The sequence below is a fragment of the Haliotis asinina genome, chromosome 1 (genome assembly GCF_037392515.1).
Source record: "Haliotis asinina isolate JCU_RB_2024 chromosome 1, JCU_Hal_asi_v2, whole genome shotgun sequence".
Taxonomy (NCBI): Eukaryota; Metazoa; Mollusca; class Gastropoda; order Lepetellida; family Haliotidae; genus Haliotis; species Haliotis asinina.
Window position 1 is genome coordinate 47,180,348 of NC_090280.1, and position 16,889 is coordinate 47,197,236.

General features: G+C 39.0%; 1 protein-coding gene across 1 annotated transcript; it reads right to left on the minus strand.

Annotated features, from left to right (window-relative positions):
* Positions 1 to 15,323: 15,323 nt before the first annotated feature.
* On the minus strand, positions 15,324 to 16,412 carry LOC137273134 (ankyrin repeat domain-containing protein 50-like). The gene has a single exon (XM_067805606.1). The coding sequence runs from the start codon at positions 16,410 to 16,412 to the stop codon at positions 15,324 to 15,326; it is 1,089 nt and encodes a 362-aa protein (XP_067661707.1).
* Between the last annotated feature and the right edge of the window lie 477 nt (positions 16,413 to 16,889).

Sequence of the window (16,889 nt, forward strand, 5' to 3'; positions counted from 1 at the left end):
AAGTGTTGTTATCATGTATGTTATGTAATTATATTATTGGTATGGAGCGGCATTGATATGTATGTTTATGCTTGACAATCCAGTCCCGATTACTTAAGGAGATTAGTTTAAACTATAGATTAACGTATCCATACTATTAATGTGTAATCATTATATCGGGCTATGAGGAATACGTAATGTAATCAAGATTGACTTTGCGTTTACTTTTCTATTTTTCAAATACATTTTCACTATTTTTGCTACACTCGAACATATTTACTTTGGCTTCCGTGATTGTGGTCTCTAAGTATTTTAGAAATTATGTTGTTGAGACAACTGGAACTGTTGATCTGCAGTCTTTCAAAATTCATTTTCACGAGATATATTCTCCCTTTTTACCAGTTCTCAAAATGAACATATAGCTGTTTACACCAAGGTATCTTCCCGTAAAATAAGTAGGACGAAACGTGAAGCATAGCAGCTTTACTGAAGCCATAACTGAAGTTGTTAAAATGATCCTGAAAACTGTCATTTTCAACGTTCACCTTGCAAGCAATTTTACCAAGAAACTAAATAACTCATTACTACTGGAAGGAGTGAATTGAAAGCCCATTTTATTAACTGAAGTCACTGATTGAACTCGCTAACATCGATTCACTTACATTCTGGTACACGTGTCTTATTTCGTTTCCTGAGGACACACATTTTACTTTTTTTATAGAAAATCCGTGTCTAATCCCATAAAACAACACCGTTGTCACTACACCAAACGATTTTGACCTCGACCCAAAACAAAGGTTTAACTTACAGGACTACCTGTAAGATATCCCTTTCTTGATAACGAGTTTAACTGCTACGCCGAAATGCTGCTTACCTTATAAGAAGTTGTATATCCATAGAACTTTCGTATTTTTTTTCCAAATGATCATGACCTGAACAGATATTACTTTGTCAGAGACTTCATGAGTGATTTTCAAGTTCTAATCCACACACTGATTTCCACTTTTTCATCATTTTGACTTTTATCTCAGTTTGTTGAGTATCTCAGCATAACTCGCAAAGACAATGGAAACTGAGCGGAACGATGACGCTTTCTGTTTCTTCCGCGTTCACTTACGTAATTTCCGCAAAGCGCCTACGACAATTTGCGCCGAAAAAGTCATGTCTCGTCCGCTGGTCTTGTTTATTGGAGTATAACAGCTGCCGCTTTCAAGTGTATTTTACTTGTCATATACAAAATTCATCCATGGATCACATTAGGTCATTAAGGGACACCAGCTTTGAAATGAACAGGTGTTCGTGAGTGTATATGGATGAAAAAGACTGATTGCGCAAGACGCGCAGCCAAATATCTCACATTCAAAGGAAATCATGATTGTTTTATAAGGCGTCGAGCTGACCGGTTGGTTTTGGTGTTGTGTATAAACCTCCTTTGCAAGAACTTTGTCAAGCATACCTGCTTTGTCCTTTTGCAAGATCTGCACATATTAGTCTTTGAAAGACATTGACATTTATGTGTAGGTGCTCTGGAAAACCTTGTCCGGCACGATATTCCTTCCAATTTAGTTATTGTGTGCATGCTGCATTTCAATTTTGGAAATGTGCTTAAAACATATTTTGATTCTCAAAGAATGTGGTTCGTTTAGCAAGCAAAATATTGCTTTGATTAACACTTCACCAGTACTAAACAATATTACAGAATACACAAAACCGGATACACAAAAAACGACAAATTATAGCATTGTGATTAGGGGTATATGGGGTTATCGGAGTCCCATTTTATCCACCGAGACAAGTCCTACACGCCCTAGTGGGGCATGGATTCGGGGAGGGGGTAACGGAGGAGATGACCAAGACACACGTACTCCATACGCTATCATGGTCTTCCTTACTGCTTGAAGATCGACCTTTTCTCATTGTGGTCTGTGATGACTTCGGTGATCGGAAAAAAACTTATTCACTGTGAAAACCAGAAAATAGTTGAATCCGTCCACGATTTTATCATAAAACACAAAGCTTGATTTTTAATTTTTTAACAGGAAAGTAATTAACTTGTCAAAAACCTTCTCACAAATGTTCAGTGTTTCTACAAAGAGCTAGTCAGACACAACAAACCATAATTCTATTTTTCATGTTTACTTATATGATAGATGTGTTTGATGTAATGATATGTATGCATATGTTATTATATGATAGTTCATATGGATGACGACACATGCTTCATTTATATTTTGTATTATATGCTGTGTGGGTGAGGTACTGTAAAGCTTGTTCACCAGTCCCAATCAGAGTTACAAAACACACAAAAATACAACAGCATGGAGATGTGTGGAGAAAATAGAGACAAATGGAGAACACCAATGTCATAACTGAACAGAAATCATTCCCTCTATTGGTGAAGGCCGTGTGGGATTAGTTAAACAAAGAAATCTAGTCGACCATGCCTCCAAATCCTCTTACTCCTTAACCAAACGACTTGCCTGGGCTGTCTAAAATTGAATTGAATTTTTTGTAAATTCGATGTTTCGGGTATTACGTAAGGTGGTAATCAGGTGTCAACTCTATGGCGTTCGACGCTCCGGACATGAAGGAAAACCAAATACTTTATAAAGTACAGTAATATGGTCACTATGAGCGAGGCAGACTGTCTGATGAGCACAGCTCATTACGGAAATCTCTTATCTTTGGAGCTGCTCGTTGAGACGCTGAAGCCTTCTGTCAAGTTCTTCTTTATTCTTTATTGTGGCCACTGTCTCACAATATGCAGTTTACATTGCTCACAGACCCTCGATTCACGATGACGCCAACTTTCTCGACTACTGTTCGTGCGACGACTATCATTCAGGAATTGGCTCCACAGCTCATTCTTTCACCGAAGTCTTTGTGTATGTGTTTTAGCTCGTTAATTAGAGTAGAGACGAGTCTTCTGCTATTCTCGGGCGTTCTCGGGCACAAGTTCTCCAAGGTAGTCGACGCTCCGGGTGTCATTAGAACAGTGTTGAGCACTGTCACACTCCACTGCTTTTCGACAGTCCTGTTGGGTATTTGATAAAACAATCGACAATCCGGGTGTGAACCAAAAGAGGATACCACCATTCTCATCGGTGGATGGAATGGGATGAAGAAAACCCGCATACTCTTCATCACATTGCTACACCGTATTTACCATAACGAATGTTTAAATATTACTTTATGTAAATAGAGCATTAAAACAAGCTGCAACCATGTATTATATTAACATGGTACTAACTATAGTCGATTCGAACCACTGCTTTACAGTTCACTGACTGGATGCAGGCTTTTCCCACGTGGCGGGGTAAAACTTAATGATCTATTCTCCCGCGCAAGGCCACGTGAACCAATCAGAAATGGACATTCTTAAATGGGGTAGGAGAAATGTGCCCTGTACGTTCTTATGAACCTTGATCTTTCAGGTACATTTCATCAGTTGTGTACAAATAATGGTCTAGAATACTGTTTCAAACACTTTAATACGTATTGATGCAGGGGCTCCATATATGTTCTTGTTTACGTCCCGCTCGTCAAACGTCAGAATAAATTTACAGGTATCAAAGCAGACTCACTCGCTGGACCACTTGCAATAAAAAACCCAAACAAATCAAAAACAGGTAAATCAGTTAATTTAAACAAATAGATGGAATACTAAAAACCACCTAAATATTAGTATGCACGCCCCATTTAAAAAGATAGAGCGCTAAAGTGGCAAGATTCAAACTCAAAACTATTCAATCGTATTTTACTCGATAAATCAAAATGGTCTCAATGTCATAATGTGGGTAGTTACAGAATCAAATCAAAATATTTTACATGTTTATGTACGATTTATTTAGCAAAGCCAGAAAAATCCCCGACAAACACGACCGCTTCTCCTCAATACGTGGGTTTGTGAGAGTGAGGGTACTTCCTGCAAGGCTCACTCCCATTAGTTAACAAGGCGTCCTCCCATTTTATGTATTTTTTACTCGATAGGTACGGAAAATTAATTAGGCGATGTGGGTATGTCATGACTGGTTGGTTGAATAATACATAAAAATACTCTTATGATTATGTATAACATCACATTTTAATAAAAAGATGCATGCGTTGAGCTTGTCAGATGTTTTAAGATTAATGGAAGAGGTAGAGAAGGACACCCTCACTTGGGAACTTGGGAGCAGAGAGACGCCACGGTTCAGTGGTTACAGCTGTAGGGCCTCCTGTGCTCTCTGCTCAATATATTATGGGTGGTAATGTAGATGAAGGTTACGCAGGAAAAGTAGGTGATGTGGGTATACTACGTCAACAGGCAGCTGTGCAGTCAACCAGATAGTTTGTTGTTTTAACCTGTCTGACAATTGTTACGTCTGACCAGGGAGACAATAACAAGCTGATGTTAACACATGTGATCTAACGATAGTTTTGCGTTCTTTAGCATGTTTTGGAAGGGATGGCCGTGGTGTATCATTTATTCTTTCATTCATTCACATATGTACTTCTTTCTTTTATTATTTCTTTCATTCATTCACATATACTTCTTGCTCTTCATTCATTCGTTCGTTCGTTCGTTCGTTCGTTCGTTCATTCGTTCATTCATTCATTCATTCATTCATTCATTCATTGTAAGATTTCGACTGATACAGTAAACTGGCTGAAGTACTGTTAAACGCAGCCTAAGTTGCGATGGAGACGAATCAGGTCACTGTGTGCATTGGAGCATGAGGAGGCGCATACTAATTAGTACAAATGGTAAAGAAAACAAGCGAGTGACCTACCCCTGTTGTAGATAATTTCTGTTCTGAGAAATAGGAGAATACCCCATAAAACCTCGGACGAAGAAAAGCCGGGACGGGCAAACGGGAATTACTAAAAATGGAGACCACACTATTAAAACGAAACATGCTAAACTGGGTAGGTACACTTAAAACTATTAGGTAGGTACATTTGGTGAATGTCAGCGGAATTGGCAAGACATATTTCAATACAGTTTAAAGATCTCACAACACCGTTTATTAATGTGTCCCCGCATAGTCACTGGAGTTTGGTCACTCTTGATTGGGGCTTTCACAAATAACTTCAACTTCATAGATATAGGTTGAATTTTGGTATATTTATAGAATACCTAAATTCAAAAGAATCTCAAGGCTTAGTATTCTAAGTGTACTGTATATGTTGCTGGAAGTAAAGGGTTTCAACAGCCCATGCTTGCCATAAAAGGCGACTATGCTTGTCGTAACAGGCGACTAACGGGATCGGGTGGTCAGGCTCGCTGACTTGGTTGACACATGTCATCAGTTCCCAATTGTGCAGGTAGATGCTCGTGCTGTTGATCACTGGATTGTCTGATCCAAACTCGATTATCTTCAAACCGCCGCCATATTGCTGGGATATTGCTGAGGGCAACATAAAACTACACTCACGAAATTAAACTGAATTGTCATTAGAATTTCATCTATTTTTAAACCATATGTTTGCAAAATAAAGAAAACAAGCGAACGAATATATTTTCGTCCACGAGAGAGATTAGTCGAATTAAGACCGGAATGATTTCATTTTTTTTTCGTGATAATTATAAACACACTTTCATTCATATATTTACAACCTCCAAGACAATAAAAAAAAACTATGAAAATTTAAGTGGAAATCCAGATTCTTGTACTTGTTACAAATTAGCAGAATTAAGTCAAAATGAGTTGGATTTTGTGCCATGATACATATAAATATATCCTCATTCATTTACAAAATCCAAAACACAGGAAAAGATGTATTTTGAGTAAAAGTGATTATTCTGGCATATTTTTTAAAATCTTCCTGAATTGGCAAAATTTAGTCACAATCAGTTGAAGTTTGTGTCATGATACTCATAATGGCACTTTCATTCATTTACATCATCCAAAACATTAGAAAAGATATATTTGGAGTGAAAAGGAAAGATTTTCGCTCATGGGCCCAATGGTTTTCGCCCATGGGCGAGATGTTTTTGAAAATCGGCCTCAATTAGCAGAATTAAGTCATAATGAGTTGGATTTTGTGCCATGATACTCATATATATATATCCTCATTCATTTACAACCTCCAATCCACAGGAAAAGATGTATTTTGAGTGAAGGCAAATATTCTCGCCCATGGGCCAAAATGTCTTTCTCCCATGGGCGAGAGTCTTCAAAATTGCTCTCATTTAGAGGAATTAAGTCAAAATTAGTTGAAATTTCTGTCATGATACTCATAAATGTACTTTCATTCATTTACATCCTCCAAATACTGGAAAAGATTCTCGCCCATGGGCCAAAATGTTTTTCGCCCATGGGTGAGATTTTGTTAAATAGCTCTAAATTAACGGAATTAATTCAAAATGAATTGAATTTTGTGACATGATACTTATGAACATACTTTCATCCATTCACAACCTCCAAAACATGGGAAAAGGTGTATTTTGAGTAAAAGTAAATATTCTCACCCATGGGCCAAATGGTTTTCGCCCATGGGCGAGTCACTCTTAATTAGCCGAATTAAGTCAAAATAAGCTTAATTTCGTGTCAAGACACTAACAAATACACGTTCATTTATTGAAAAACTGCACAGCCTGGAAAAAAAACATGTAGTTTCAATGAAATGAATTATTTAATTTTTTAAAATCGCTGTCAGTTAGCAGTCAAGTCACAACAAGCTGAAATTTGTATCATGATACTTATTAACATTTTTTTCATTCTTTTACAACCTCCAAAACATGTATTCTGGATGAAATGAAACACTTTCGCCCATGGGCCTGCCCATGGGCCTACCTATTGGCCACTGCCAATGTAAGCGAGTTTAAATTTTGAGTTTTCGAAAAATTTTTTTTTCATTTTTTCATCCTTAGCACACATACATAACAGCTGCCTGTTTAATTTTGCGAAATCGCTTGTGCGAGAGTGGCCACAGTGCTGAGAGTTTCTGGATTTTTGTGAGTCCAGAATTAAATTGTGACACTGTTCATTTTGCTCGACACACCACTTTGGCCCTTACTTCACCTAGACGGGTGGTAGAATCGGCCCGAGTCTATCAATCGGCTGGTCATGTCGAGCCCTGTGCTTTACTTGTTTTGCGCAATTTATATTCTTGTCTGTATCTTTCACGGTAGGTCTTGGCTCGTTTTGTTTTGAAATGTATCACTTTGATTTTGGAACATTGGTCTAATGTAATTTGCCTAGAGCTATGGGCCAATCTAGTGGATCAATTAATTTTCAATTAATTATTCTGCAGGAGAATATCATCACAGTATCCTCGGAGACCCACTGGCATTAAGCATCGCCTTAATGACACTCCGGGTGGGTGGGGAGCTGGGATGATGAATCATATCCAAACTAACCATGGCACAACCCGAAATATCTGAACGTGTATTAGATGATAGTTCTTCTGAAGAAGAGTCTTCTCTTTCCCCTCTAGATAGTTGGAACAGATTTTTAGCAGTACAGTCTCCTGATGGTCAGTCATTGCGACTCAATCCTTTTGCTACGGCCAAATATAGCTATGGTGATGTTCAAAAGATCAGAAAAATTAGAAATGGATTTCTCTTGATTGAATGTAAAACGAGGACACAATCACACATCCTTCAATCATTGAAAACGTTGGTGAATACACCTGTCACGGTTTCACCCCACAGCACACTTAATACCTGTAAAGGCATTGTGGGAGATATGGAAAGCATTCTTTCAGACCTGACCTGAGCTGTACAAGGAAGATCAATAATGACGTCGTCAACACCAACACCTATCTTTTTACCTTTGCCCTTCACAAACTGGCAAAAGTTGAGAAAGCCGGTTATTGTAACATCGGCGTGGAAACTTATATTTCAATTCCACTACGTTGTTACAAATGCCAAAAATTTGAACATGGATCGCAGTCATGCACAAACTCCAAGACGTGCTACCGGTGTAGTGAACAGGGTCATGATGGGAATGAGTGTACAAAACATCCTAAGTGTGTAAATTGTAACGGAGAACATTTGACTTCCTCTAAACAATGTCCTGTATTACAAACAGAGCACAAAATCATTAAATTGAAGCAAGAAAAGAATATCTCTTTCCTTGAAGCTAAACGCCTGATCCATGCAAGTCACACGCTCTTGCTCTGTCTTATTCCGCCGCAGTAACAAAAACTTTGACCACCTCTGCTAAATCAGTTGAAACCCAGACAGATATTACCTGGATCAAAACAGATCACTATTCCTTCGTTGACACTTCGTCTGTTCCTGACATTACTTCTATTAACTCATCTACGCAGACACAACACAAAAGACCATCGCCATCTCCTGTGGTTAGAAATGCCAGCAAGAATATTGATCATTCTAAAGATTCTGACAGGATATCAAAGGGTCTCCGAGACCCAATACAAGTCTTCAATAAGTATGCTGTCTTGGAAGACATGGATGTGTCGCCACATCCCCGTGGGCGCAATAGAAGCAAGTCGCCACGGTCAAGGCAAAGTAGATCACTTGTTCGCTCACCCCACCCCAGATAACGTGACCATTTACCATCCACTTATCCAATGGAATTTCAGAGGTCTAAGGACCAATGTCAGCGAATTACATTTATTAGCACAAAACTTTCGACCTTCAGCATTCTGTCTCCAGGAGACATATCTCAAGCCAACAGATAAGTTAATACAATTCTTATCATTCTTTTTCACCTCCGGCGGGTAAAGCTTCTGGTGGGTGTTCTATTTTGGTGAGGCAGGATGTCATCCACAGTCCTGTTCCTCTTCCTGTCAATCTACAGGCTGTTGCAATTCGACTCACATTGCATATTACTTTTACTTTGTGCTCATCGTATATTCCACCCTCTTCAGCTCCTTAGCGATCCGAACTACAGTCATTATATGATCAGCTCCCGAAACCATGTATAATCATGGGTGACCTAAATGGGCATAACCTTTTATGGGGAGGTACCATCACTAATTCAAAGGGAACAGTCATTGAAGACTTTCTGTCAGATTCCAGTATGTTAAGTGAATTTTCCTGGTCAGCCCACGATGACCTCTGTGGAAGTGACCATTTTCCTTCCATTCTTATGCCAACCATCCCTGCTGATGAGCCACCTTCAACGAGGTGGAACTTTTCAAAGGCCGACTGGCCTGCTTATAAATCAATGTGTTAAGAAATATTACAGCCGGATCTTTTCATGAATGCTCCTGATCCCACTCAGTTGTTTACAGACAAACTTAATGCCATTGCTGTCTTGGAGAAATTATGTATCTAAGATAAATTCTAGAACGCCACTGTCTAAGGTGTGGAACATACATACACAGAATCATGGGCAAAGGTACAAAATCTGCGGTTCATCATTTGAAAGAAAGCAATTACTTACTGACAAAACTGACATTGCAAATAAAATAGGTGAAACTGTGGCTAAACATTCTTCATCATCGAATTACGTACCTCAATTTCAAAAATATCAAATGCAAAAAGGGCAGAAGACTATTAATTTTTCTTCCGATAATGGTGAAGACTATAGCGAAATATTTTCAGTTCATGAGCTCCACACTGCACTTGCCCAAGCACACGATACTGCAACGGGTGTTGATAACATCCACTATCAACTCTTGAAACATCTGCCTGACTCGTGTCTGGAAACTCTGCTTTCTATATTTGATGGCATATGGACTTCTGGGGACTTCCCATCTTCTTGGCGTGATGCCATCGTGGTACCAATACCTAAACCTGGTCGAGACCATTCCGATCCTTCTAATTATAGACCTATATCTTTAACCAGCTGTGTCTGTAAAACTATGGAACGTATGGTAAATAATAGATTAGTATGGTACTTGGAAACTAATAATTTAATCAGCAACATTCAATGTGGCTTCCGTAAACACAGAAGTACTATTGACCATTTAGTCTTTTTGGATTCATTTGTACGAAATGCCATTGTTGATAAACATCATGCGGTGTCAATATTTTTTGATTTAGAAAAAGCATACGATACCACATGGAAGCATGGTATGTTAAGAGATTTACATGATTTTGGCCCGAGAGGCCGTTTGCCACATTTTAATTCTCAGTTTTTAAAGACAGCTTCAGGTGCGTGTGGGCCCTACCCTGTCTGACCATTATTATCAAGATCAGGGTGTACCACAAGGTAGTATCATGTCCGTTACCTTGTTTAGCATTAAGATTAATATAACAGTTTGTCAAAAGTTTTAAATGAGTCAATAGATGGGTCATTATTTGTGGGTGATTTCAACATTTCGTGTCGAGGCAAAAATGTGCGTACAATTGAACGCCAGTCACAGCTGTGTCTTCATAACATCCAAAATTTGTGTCTCGCGAATGGTTTCGAATTCTCAAAATCTAAGACAAATTGTACTCATTTTTGTCGGAAATATAAACCACATAAAGACCGTGAATTATTTCTTGATGGAACTCCCATTAAGGTTGTTGAACAAGCAAAATTTTTGGGTCTTGATTTGACCATTATTTGACATATTTACCGCATATAAATCAGCTGAAGACAAAATGCTTGAAGGCATTAGACCTGTTGAAAGTCCTGTCTAATTCAAAATGGGGAGGGGACCAAAAAACCCTCCTCCACTGTACAGGGCTATTATTCGCTCCAAATTAGATTATGGTTCATGGTGGGGCATGTAAAAGTAATTTACAACAATTAGATACAATTCACCATCAAGGTTTAAGGTTGTGTCTAGGCGCTTTCAGAGCATCGCCTATTGATAGCCTTTATGTAGCAGCGGATGAACTGTCTCTTCATCAGCGGCGCATTAAATTATCTCTTCAGTATATCACTAAGTTATGTTCAAATCCATCAAATCCTGCGTGTAATACAGTGTTTAATCCACAGTATGAAGAACTGTATACACAAAACCCAAAACAAATTCCACCTTTGGCGATTCGGATGAATTCTCATATTACAGCTGCAAATATTGAACTGGAGACTATATGTCTATATGTCCATACAGGCTTTTCTCAGCGCCTCCATGGCAATTAGTGCGACCTAGAGTCATACTAGATCTTACCCTTCATAAGAAATCTGGCACGAATGACTTAATATGCCAACAGGAATACATCCAGTTACGGAAGCAATATACCTCCCATGCGGCAATGTGTCCTGAGCCACTGTTATCGGATCACACAATATCTCTTTCCGACTACCAGGCAATAGCTCCATATTCACAGCAGAATCCATGGCAATATTGACAGCCTTTGAATATGTTAAACGTCAGTCCCATCATAAACAATTTGTATTATTTTCTGATTCATTGTCATGTCTTCAGGCACTGAGAACATGTCTTCTGACCACCCTGTTTTTTTAGACATACTGGAACTATACAATGATCTTGCCACTAGCCAATATGACATCGTCTTCTGTTGGCTGCCAAGCCATGTTGGCATTGTGGGAAATACAATGGCTGATAATACAGCGGAATCGGCACTTGCTAAATCTGTGACACTTCTGCCATCTAGTGATTTCAAACCTGTCATTAGATCTTATATGCGTGCTCTAATGCAAAAGAAGTGGGACACCCAAGTAGGTTTAAATAAATTACATGCAATAAAACCGAATATTTGTTACACCTCCTTGGGCTGTCAGTCCAGATTTGAAGAGGTCATCATGAGACGATGTCGTATTGGCCATACAAGATATACGCATAACTATCTATTGAAAGGTGACGATCCCCCATTTTGCATCCCTTGTGATGAAAGAATCACAGTCAAGCATGTTTTGCTTGACTGTGTTGAATGCTCCATCACAAGGGATAAAAATTTTACATCACGAACTTTGAAGGATCTCTTTAGCAATACAAGTATTCATTTAATAATTGTGTTTTTAAAAGAATTAGATTTATTGACTGAGTTGTAAATAAATAAATATTTTATGATTGGAAGTTTGAATTAACAACTCGGATTGGTAGTGGCGGTATCCTCGAAGGAGGTTGAAGTACCGTAAAATTATTGTGCCCCTGACAGGGTACGTAAGTCCCAACACGTTCCAAGTCAAATTTAATCTTCCACTGTTTTAGTTGTAGTGTTATTGTCATTTTAGTTTCTGGCTAAACGTGCATACAATCGCCAGCAGCTGAGGGGAGGGTGTAAACCCAGCTAGGGTCCATGCAGGTAGCAGAAACACTGTACGTCCCCATGGACCCTAGTATGGTGATTTACCTTCAGTTGTTGGTGATAAAAAGCCCATTTTTACATGGTATTGTCTAAAATAGTTTTCTGCTTTTAAAAGTACATACTAGCTAGTTTTTATTCCTTTTCATGAAATTCTTGTAATTTTACAGTCCGTCGATGACTGGTTCTTTAAGTACCTATACTTATGTGTATCAACAATACCTCTCGTCACTATATGGCTGAAACATTGCCGATGTGACTTTAAATTTTAACTCACTCACTCACTCACTCACTCAAAAGTACCTGTTTTAAGCAGGTCTCCTACAGACAAAAAGTCGATGGTATTAAAGCAGGGACTAAGAGCTGCAGTTCATTAAAGTTCGTATTTGGGCCTCTACAGTTCCACTGTGCAAGTTTTTTCCTGCACTATCTTCATATAACCTATCTTCTGGGGGTGGATTTATTGGGGATCTACCCCGCACTGTTTTGGTGGGTGACAAGTCGTGTTCCCTAGAATGAACGTTTTCAGACACATCCATGTCTTCAAGTGTTCCATATTTGTTGAATAAGTGAAATTTATTTTCTGACACTTTGGGGGTTTTCTGAAAAATCTGGCCTTTCACTTTTGGTTTTAGTGAGACTTTGTTGATACTTTGTTGACGATTGCAAAGATGATTCAAGATCAGGGGATGTGAGAAAAGGTTAGGAGAATCTGTTAGCACCCAAGTCAAATTTGTCTGACAGCTGCCAGTTCTTTTGGGCGTTCTTTGGCAATGTAAGCATAGCTTTCTGTTTGTTCCGAGCTTAGAATTTCTCTTTTTGCATCAGCAAAGCTGATGATTTCTGGGAACTTTACTTTACTTTACTGAATTGGCTGTTTTTAAACAGGCCAGTCCTTAGAGTAAGATGGGTGATTCCCTGTACATTTGACACGTTTTTCACATTACTGTTACAATCTTCTGTTGTGTGGGTCTTTCCACTGCAGTGAGCACACACAACAGACAAGGTGCACGAATTTACTCCATGGCCAAGTTCGGCATTTGGAGCACCTGAGAGGATTGTGAATGCACGTATCAACATTTAGACTGCAATAGCATGCCTTAAGTGATTTCGGAGCAGAAGATAAAGAAAAAGAAAACACATATGTGTTAGTTTTAAAGGTTTCATTGTTTTTACGAGTTGTAAAACGTTTCACATAGAGTACACCCTAATCTCTCATCTCAGTGACGATATCAAATTCCGACATGTCAGCGAGTAATCGACCATGGTCTCTTACAATTCCCGTAAGTCCCAAAACAGTTGAAGTCAGATCTAATCTTGCATACAGTCGCCAGCAGCTGAGGTGATGGTGTAAATCCAGCTAGGGACCATGCAGATAGCAAAGGTACTGTAAGTCCCCATGAGCCCTAGTATGGTGATCTACCCTCTGTTGTTGGCAACCTGTTTTTATATTGTACTGTCCAAATAGTGATATATTAGTTTTTAAGTTTCCACGCTAGTTTTAAATCTTAACTGTGATAGTCTAGTGGTTTTACTGTCCTTCGTCGACAGGTTCTTAATAATATGCATATATATTCTTTTTTATATCACGTATGTTCTCGTCACAACATGGCTGCAATATTGCCGCCGTGACGTTAAATATTAACTCACTCTTACAATTCCTTTACTCGTGTTGAGTGTTTTGTGGCCTGGAATGGTGACCGGAATGCCGACAATTGTTTTACTGTCCAACAGGTTGCTTGATTGTTGCTCTTTGGCACACTCAATCAACAATGCACCAGAACGTAATCTTCTGATATTCATTACATCTCCAGCAATGCCCTGGATTCACTTAGACACAGCAAAAGGGTTTAATTTCAATGTAGTGTTATCTGCAGTCTCAATAACTAGAAAACGTGGCCAGTAATCGATTGGTTTAGACAGCCTGAGGTCATTGTCAACAGGATCTACTTCAAGGTGATGTTTGGTTTTCTTCAGAGGAGTTTCATAAGTCATAGTTATTTGTTCTTTTTATTTCATCATCCGAGTTCCCCACTATCACGGAGTATCACAAGGACAATGCTAAAAACAAGTGGGTCTCCAACCTGCAGCACCAAGGGTACTCAGAAAATTAACTCCAGCAGAAGAATTTAAAAAAAAAATAATCCACCCATGAGCCACCGCTCAGCCTAAGACGCTAGGCAAAGTTCAGAAACTCAAATTGCAAAATCAGAAACGTTTTTGATGAACAATAGAGCCAAGGCCGAAATTAAAACAAGTCCAAAGCAAATTTGTGCGATGAAATAGATAAAATTCATGCACAGAGCTTGGTAGGACCAACCTTAAAGCTTTACAGGGTAGCCTTGTGGTTAAAGCATCCGCTCGTCACAACGAAGATCCCGATTCGATTCCTCCTATCAGTACAATGTATAATGTCGATTTCCGGTGTCACTGCCATGATATTGCTGGGATATTGCCAAACGTGTCGTAAAACCATACGTTGACAGTTGTATTTTTTTATTTTCATTAATGCATTAATCGACATGCCTGAATTGCTGACGATTTCACTGGTAACCTTATTCCACTCACTCACTCCCACTTGAATCACGTTCTTTCTTTAACAGATAATGGTGTTGGTTTCTACAGTTCCTACGATATATGCTGCTCAGGCCACACATACAAGTGATTGTAATTTGCAATCAGAACCTTATAGAGTATAGTTTACACAATATGTTTAGTATTAATTTGATGTCGTTGTATACTTTTGCTACTGATTTCATATTTGAATTACGTTTGGGTGGATTTTCTCGGAAACTGAATAAGACCATGACTATGTGTGTTCAGACTATGTGCTGACGCACGAAAACACCTGTAGAAAGATGAATAGCTATTATTTCGCACCCACACTACCCTTATCCCTCCCATTTCTATCCGCTTTAAAGCAGTGAATCAAATCCTTCTTGTTTTTCCTCTGTGCTATCATCTGTGGTGTCATGCTGAACCTGTTTCTGGTTTGCCGACTCACACTACTTTCGCGAAGAATGTACTTTACCATCCCTACATGGTCTTTGAAGCAGGCAATGTTAAATATTAATAAGTTTATTATTAATAAATGACGTATATTTTTGCTACTGATTTCATATTTGAATTACGGATGGATTTTCTCTGAAATTGAGTAACAACATTGCTATGTGTTTTTAACTTCGATGCACGAAAACAACCACGGATACATGAGCAGCTATTATTTCGCACCCACATACCCTCATCCCCTCACATTTCTACGCCCTTTAAAGCACTGAATCAATTCCATCTTGTTTTTCATCTGTGCTATCATCTTTGGTGTCATGTTGAACCTGTTTTTGGTTTCCAGACTCACACTACTTTCGCGAAGAATGTACTTTACCATCTCTACATGGCCGTTGGAGCAGGCGATATGAAGCAGGTTGTTTTCATTGTTATCGACCAACGACATATCACCTCCTTTTGTGACAATGAACTTCGCCAGTTCTACATTTCCCTTTTCGGCTGTCAGCATCAACACAGTCCTCATCCATGGCCCTCTACTGTTAATGTCCACAATAGTTTTAGAAATAATATGCTTCAACATCTTCACTTTCCCAGAACTACAGGCGATATGAATGATATTTGACTTTTGTTCGTCGACTAAATGCACATCAGCTGATCTATTGATAAGCAATTCAAACACAGCTTTATTTCCTGCACCTGCTGCAACCATCAATGGTGTTCTCTCCAAAGTCCCTCTGCTGTTGATATCAGTAATGTTCTGTGAAAGAATATACCCTGTCATGTTCACATGTCCACCTCGGCAGGCCAGATGTAGGATGCTGTTCCCACATCTACTCACAAGTGAAGGATTAGATCCCTCATTCACGAGGAACTTGAACGTGTCCACATGTCCACCTACTACTGCTATCATCAAAGGTGTCAAACCGAACATTCCTCTACCGTTGATGTCCACAATATTTTGTGAGAGGATGTGCTTCACCATGTCCAAATGTCCTCCAGTACAGCCAAGATGTAGAACGCTGTTGTTAAGTGAATCTACGAGTGAAGTTTCGCCTCCTTTACTCACAAGAAAGTCAAACACAGCTATGTGTCCCCCGAGAGCGGCCAACATCAGTGGTGTCCTCTGCAACATTCCCCTGCTGTTGGTGTCAGTGATATTCTGTAAGACGATGTACTTTACCATCGACACGTGACCTCCAAAGCTTGCCAAATGAAGGATGTTGTTACCGTCAGAATTAACAACTGACAAATTACCTCCTGCACATGCGCACAGTTCAAGGACATCTTTATATCCTTCGCGAGCTGCAAACAAGACAGCTGCCATTATACGAGCCCCATTTGTTTCTCCCTGGTCTTGAGTCAAGACGTGTGTCAATAGTCCATCTTTACCCTTCTTGCAGGCTTGAAGAAGACTGTTTTCTTTCTTATCACGGTGGTGTTTGGACCTAGAATGATGGATGTTCTCACCTGCAGTGAAATGACATGGTAGTCTTAATATATATTGTGCTGGACTAACTAACCGTGATTCTGGAAATTACTTGGAATAATTGCATGTGATTACAAGTGCGTGAGCTGATTCAATTGAAGATTTTAACAAACAAACTTCTTTCATGATTAGTTTTACAAGAATATGAATAAATAACTACTTGACCTTCCCTTGTCTTATTCCAGTATGAGTGAAACTTGCAGGCCACATTCATTTTTTTCAGCGATATTGTGACTATGACTAGGAGAGCTCCATAGCAAAATAAACTTAGTCAAAATATATGCCTACTAACGAAAGGAAAGTGAACAGTTACTC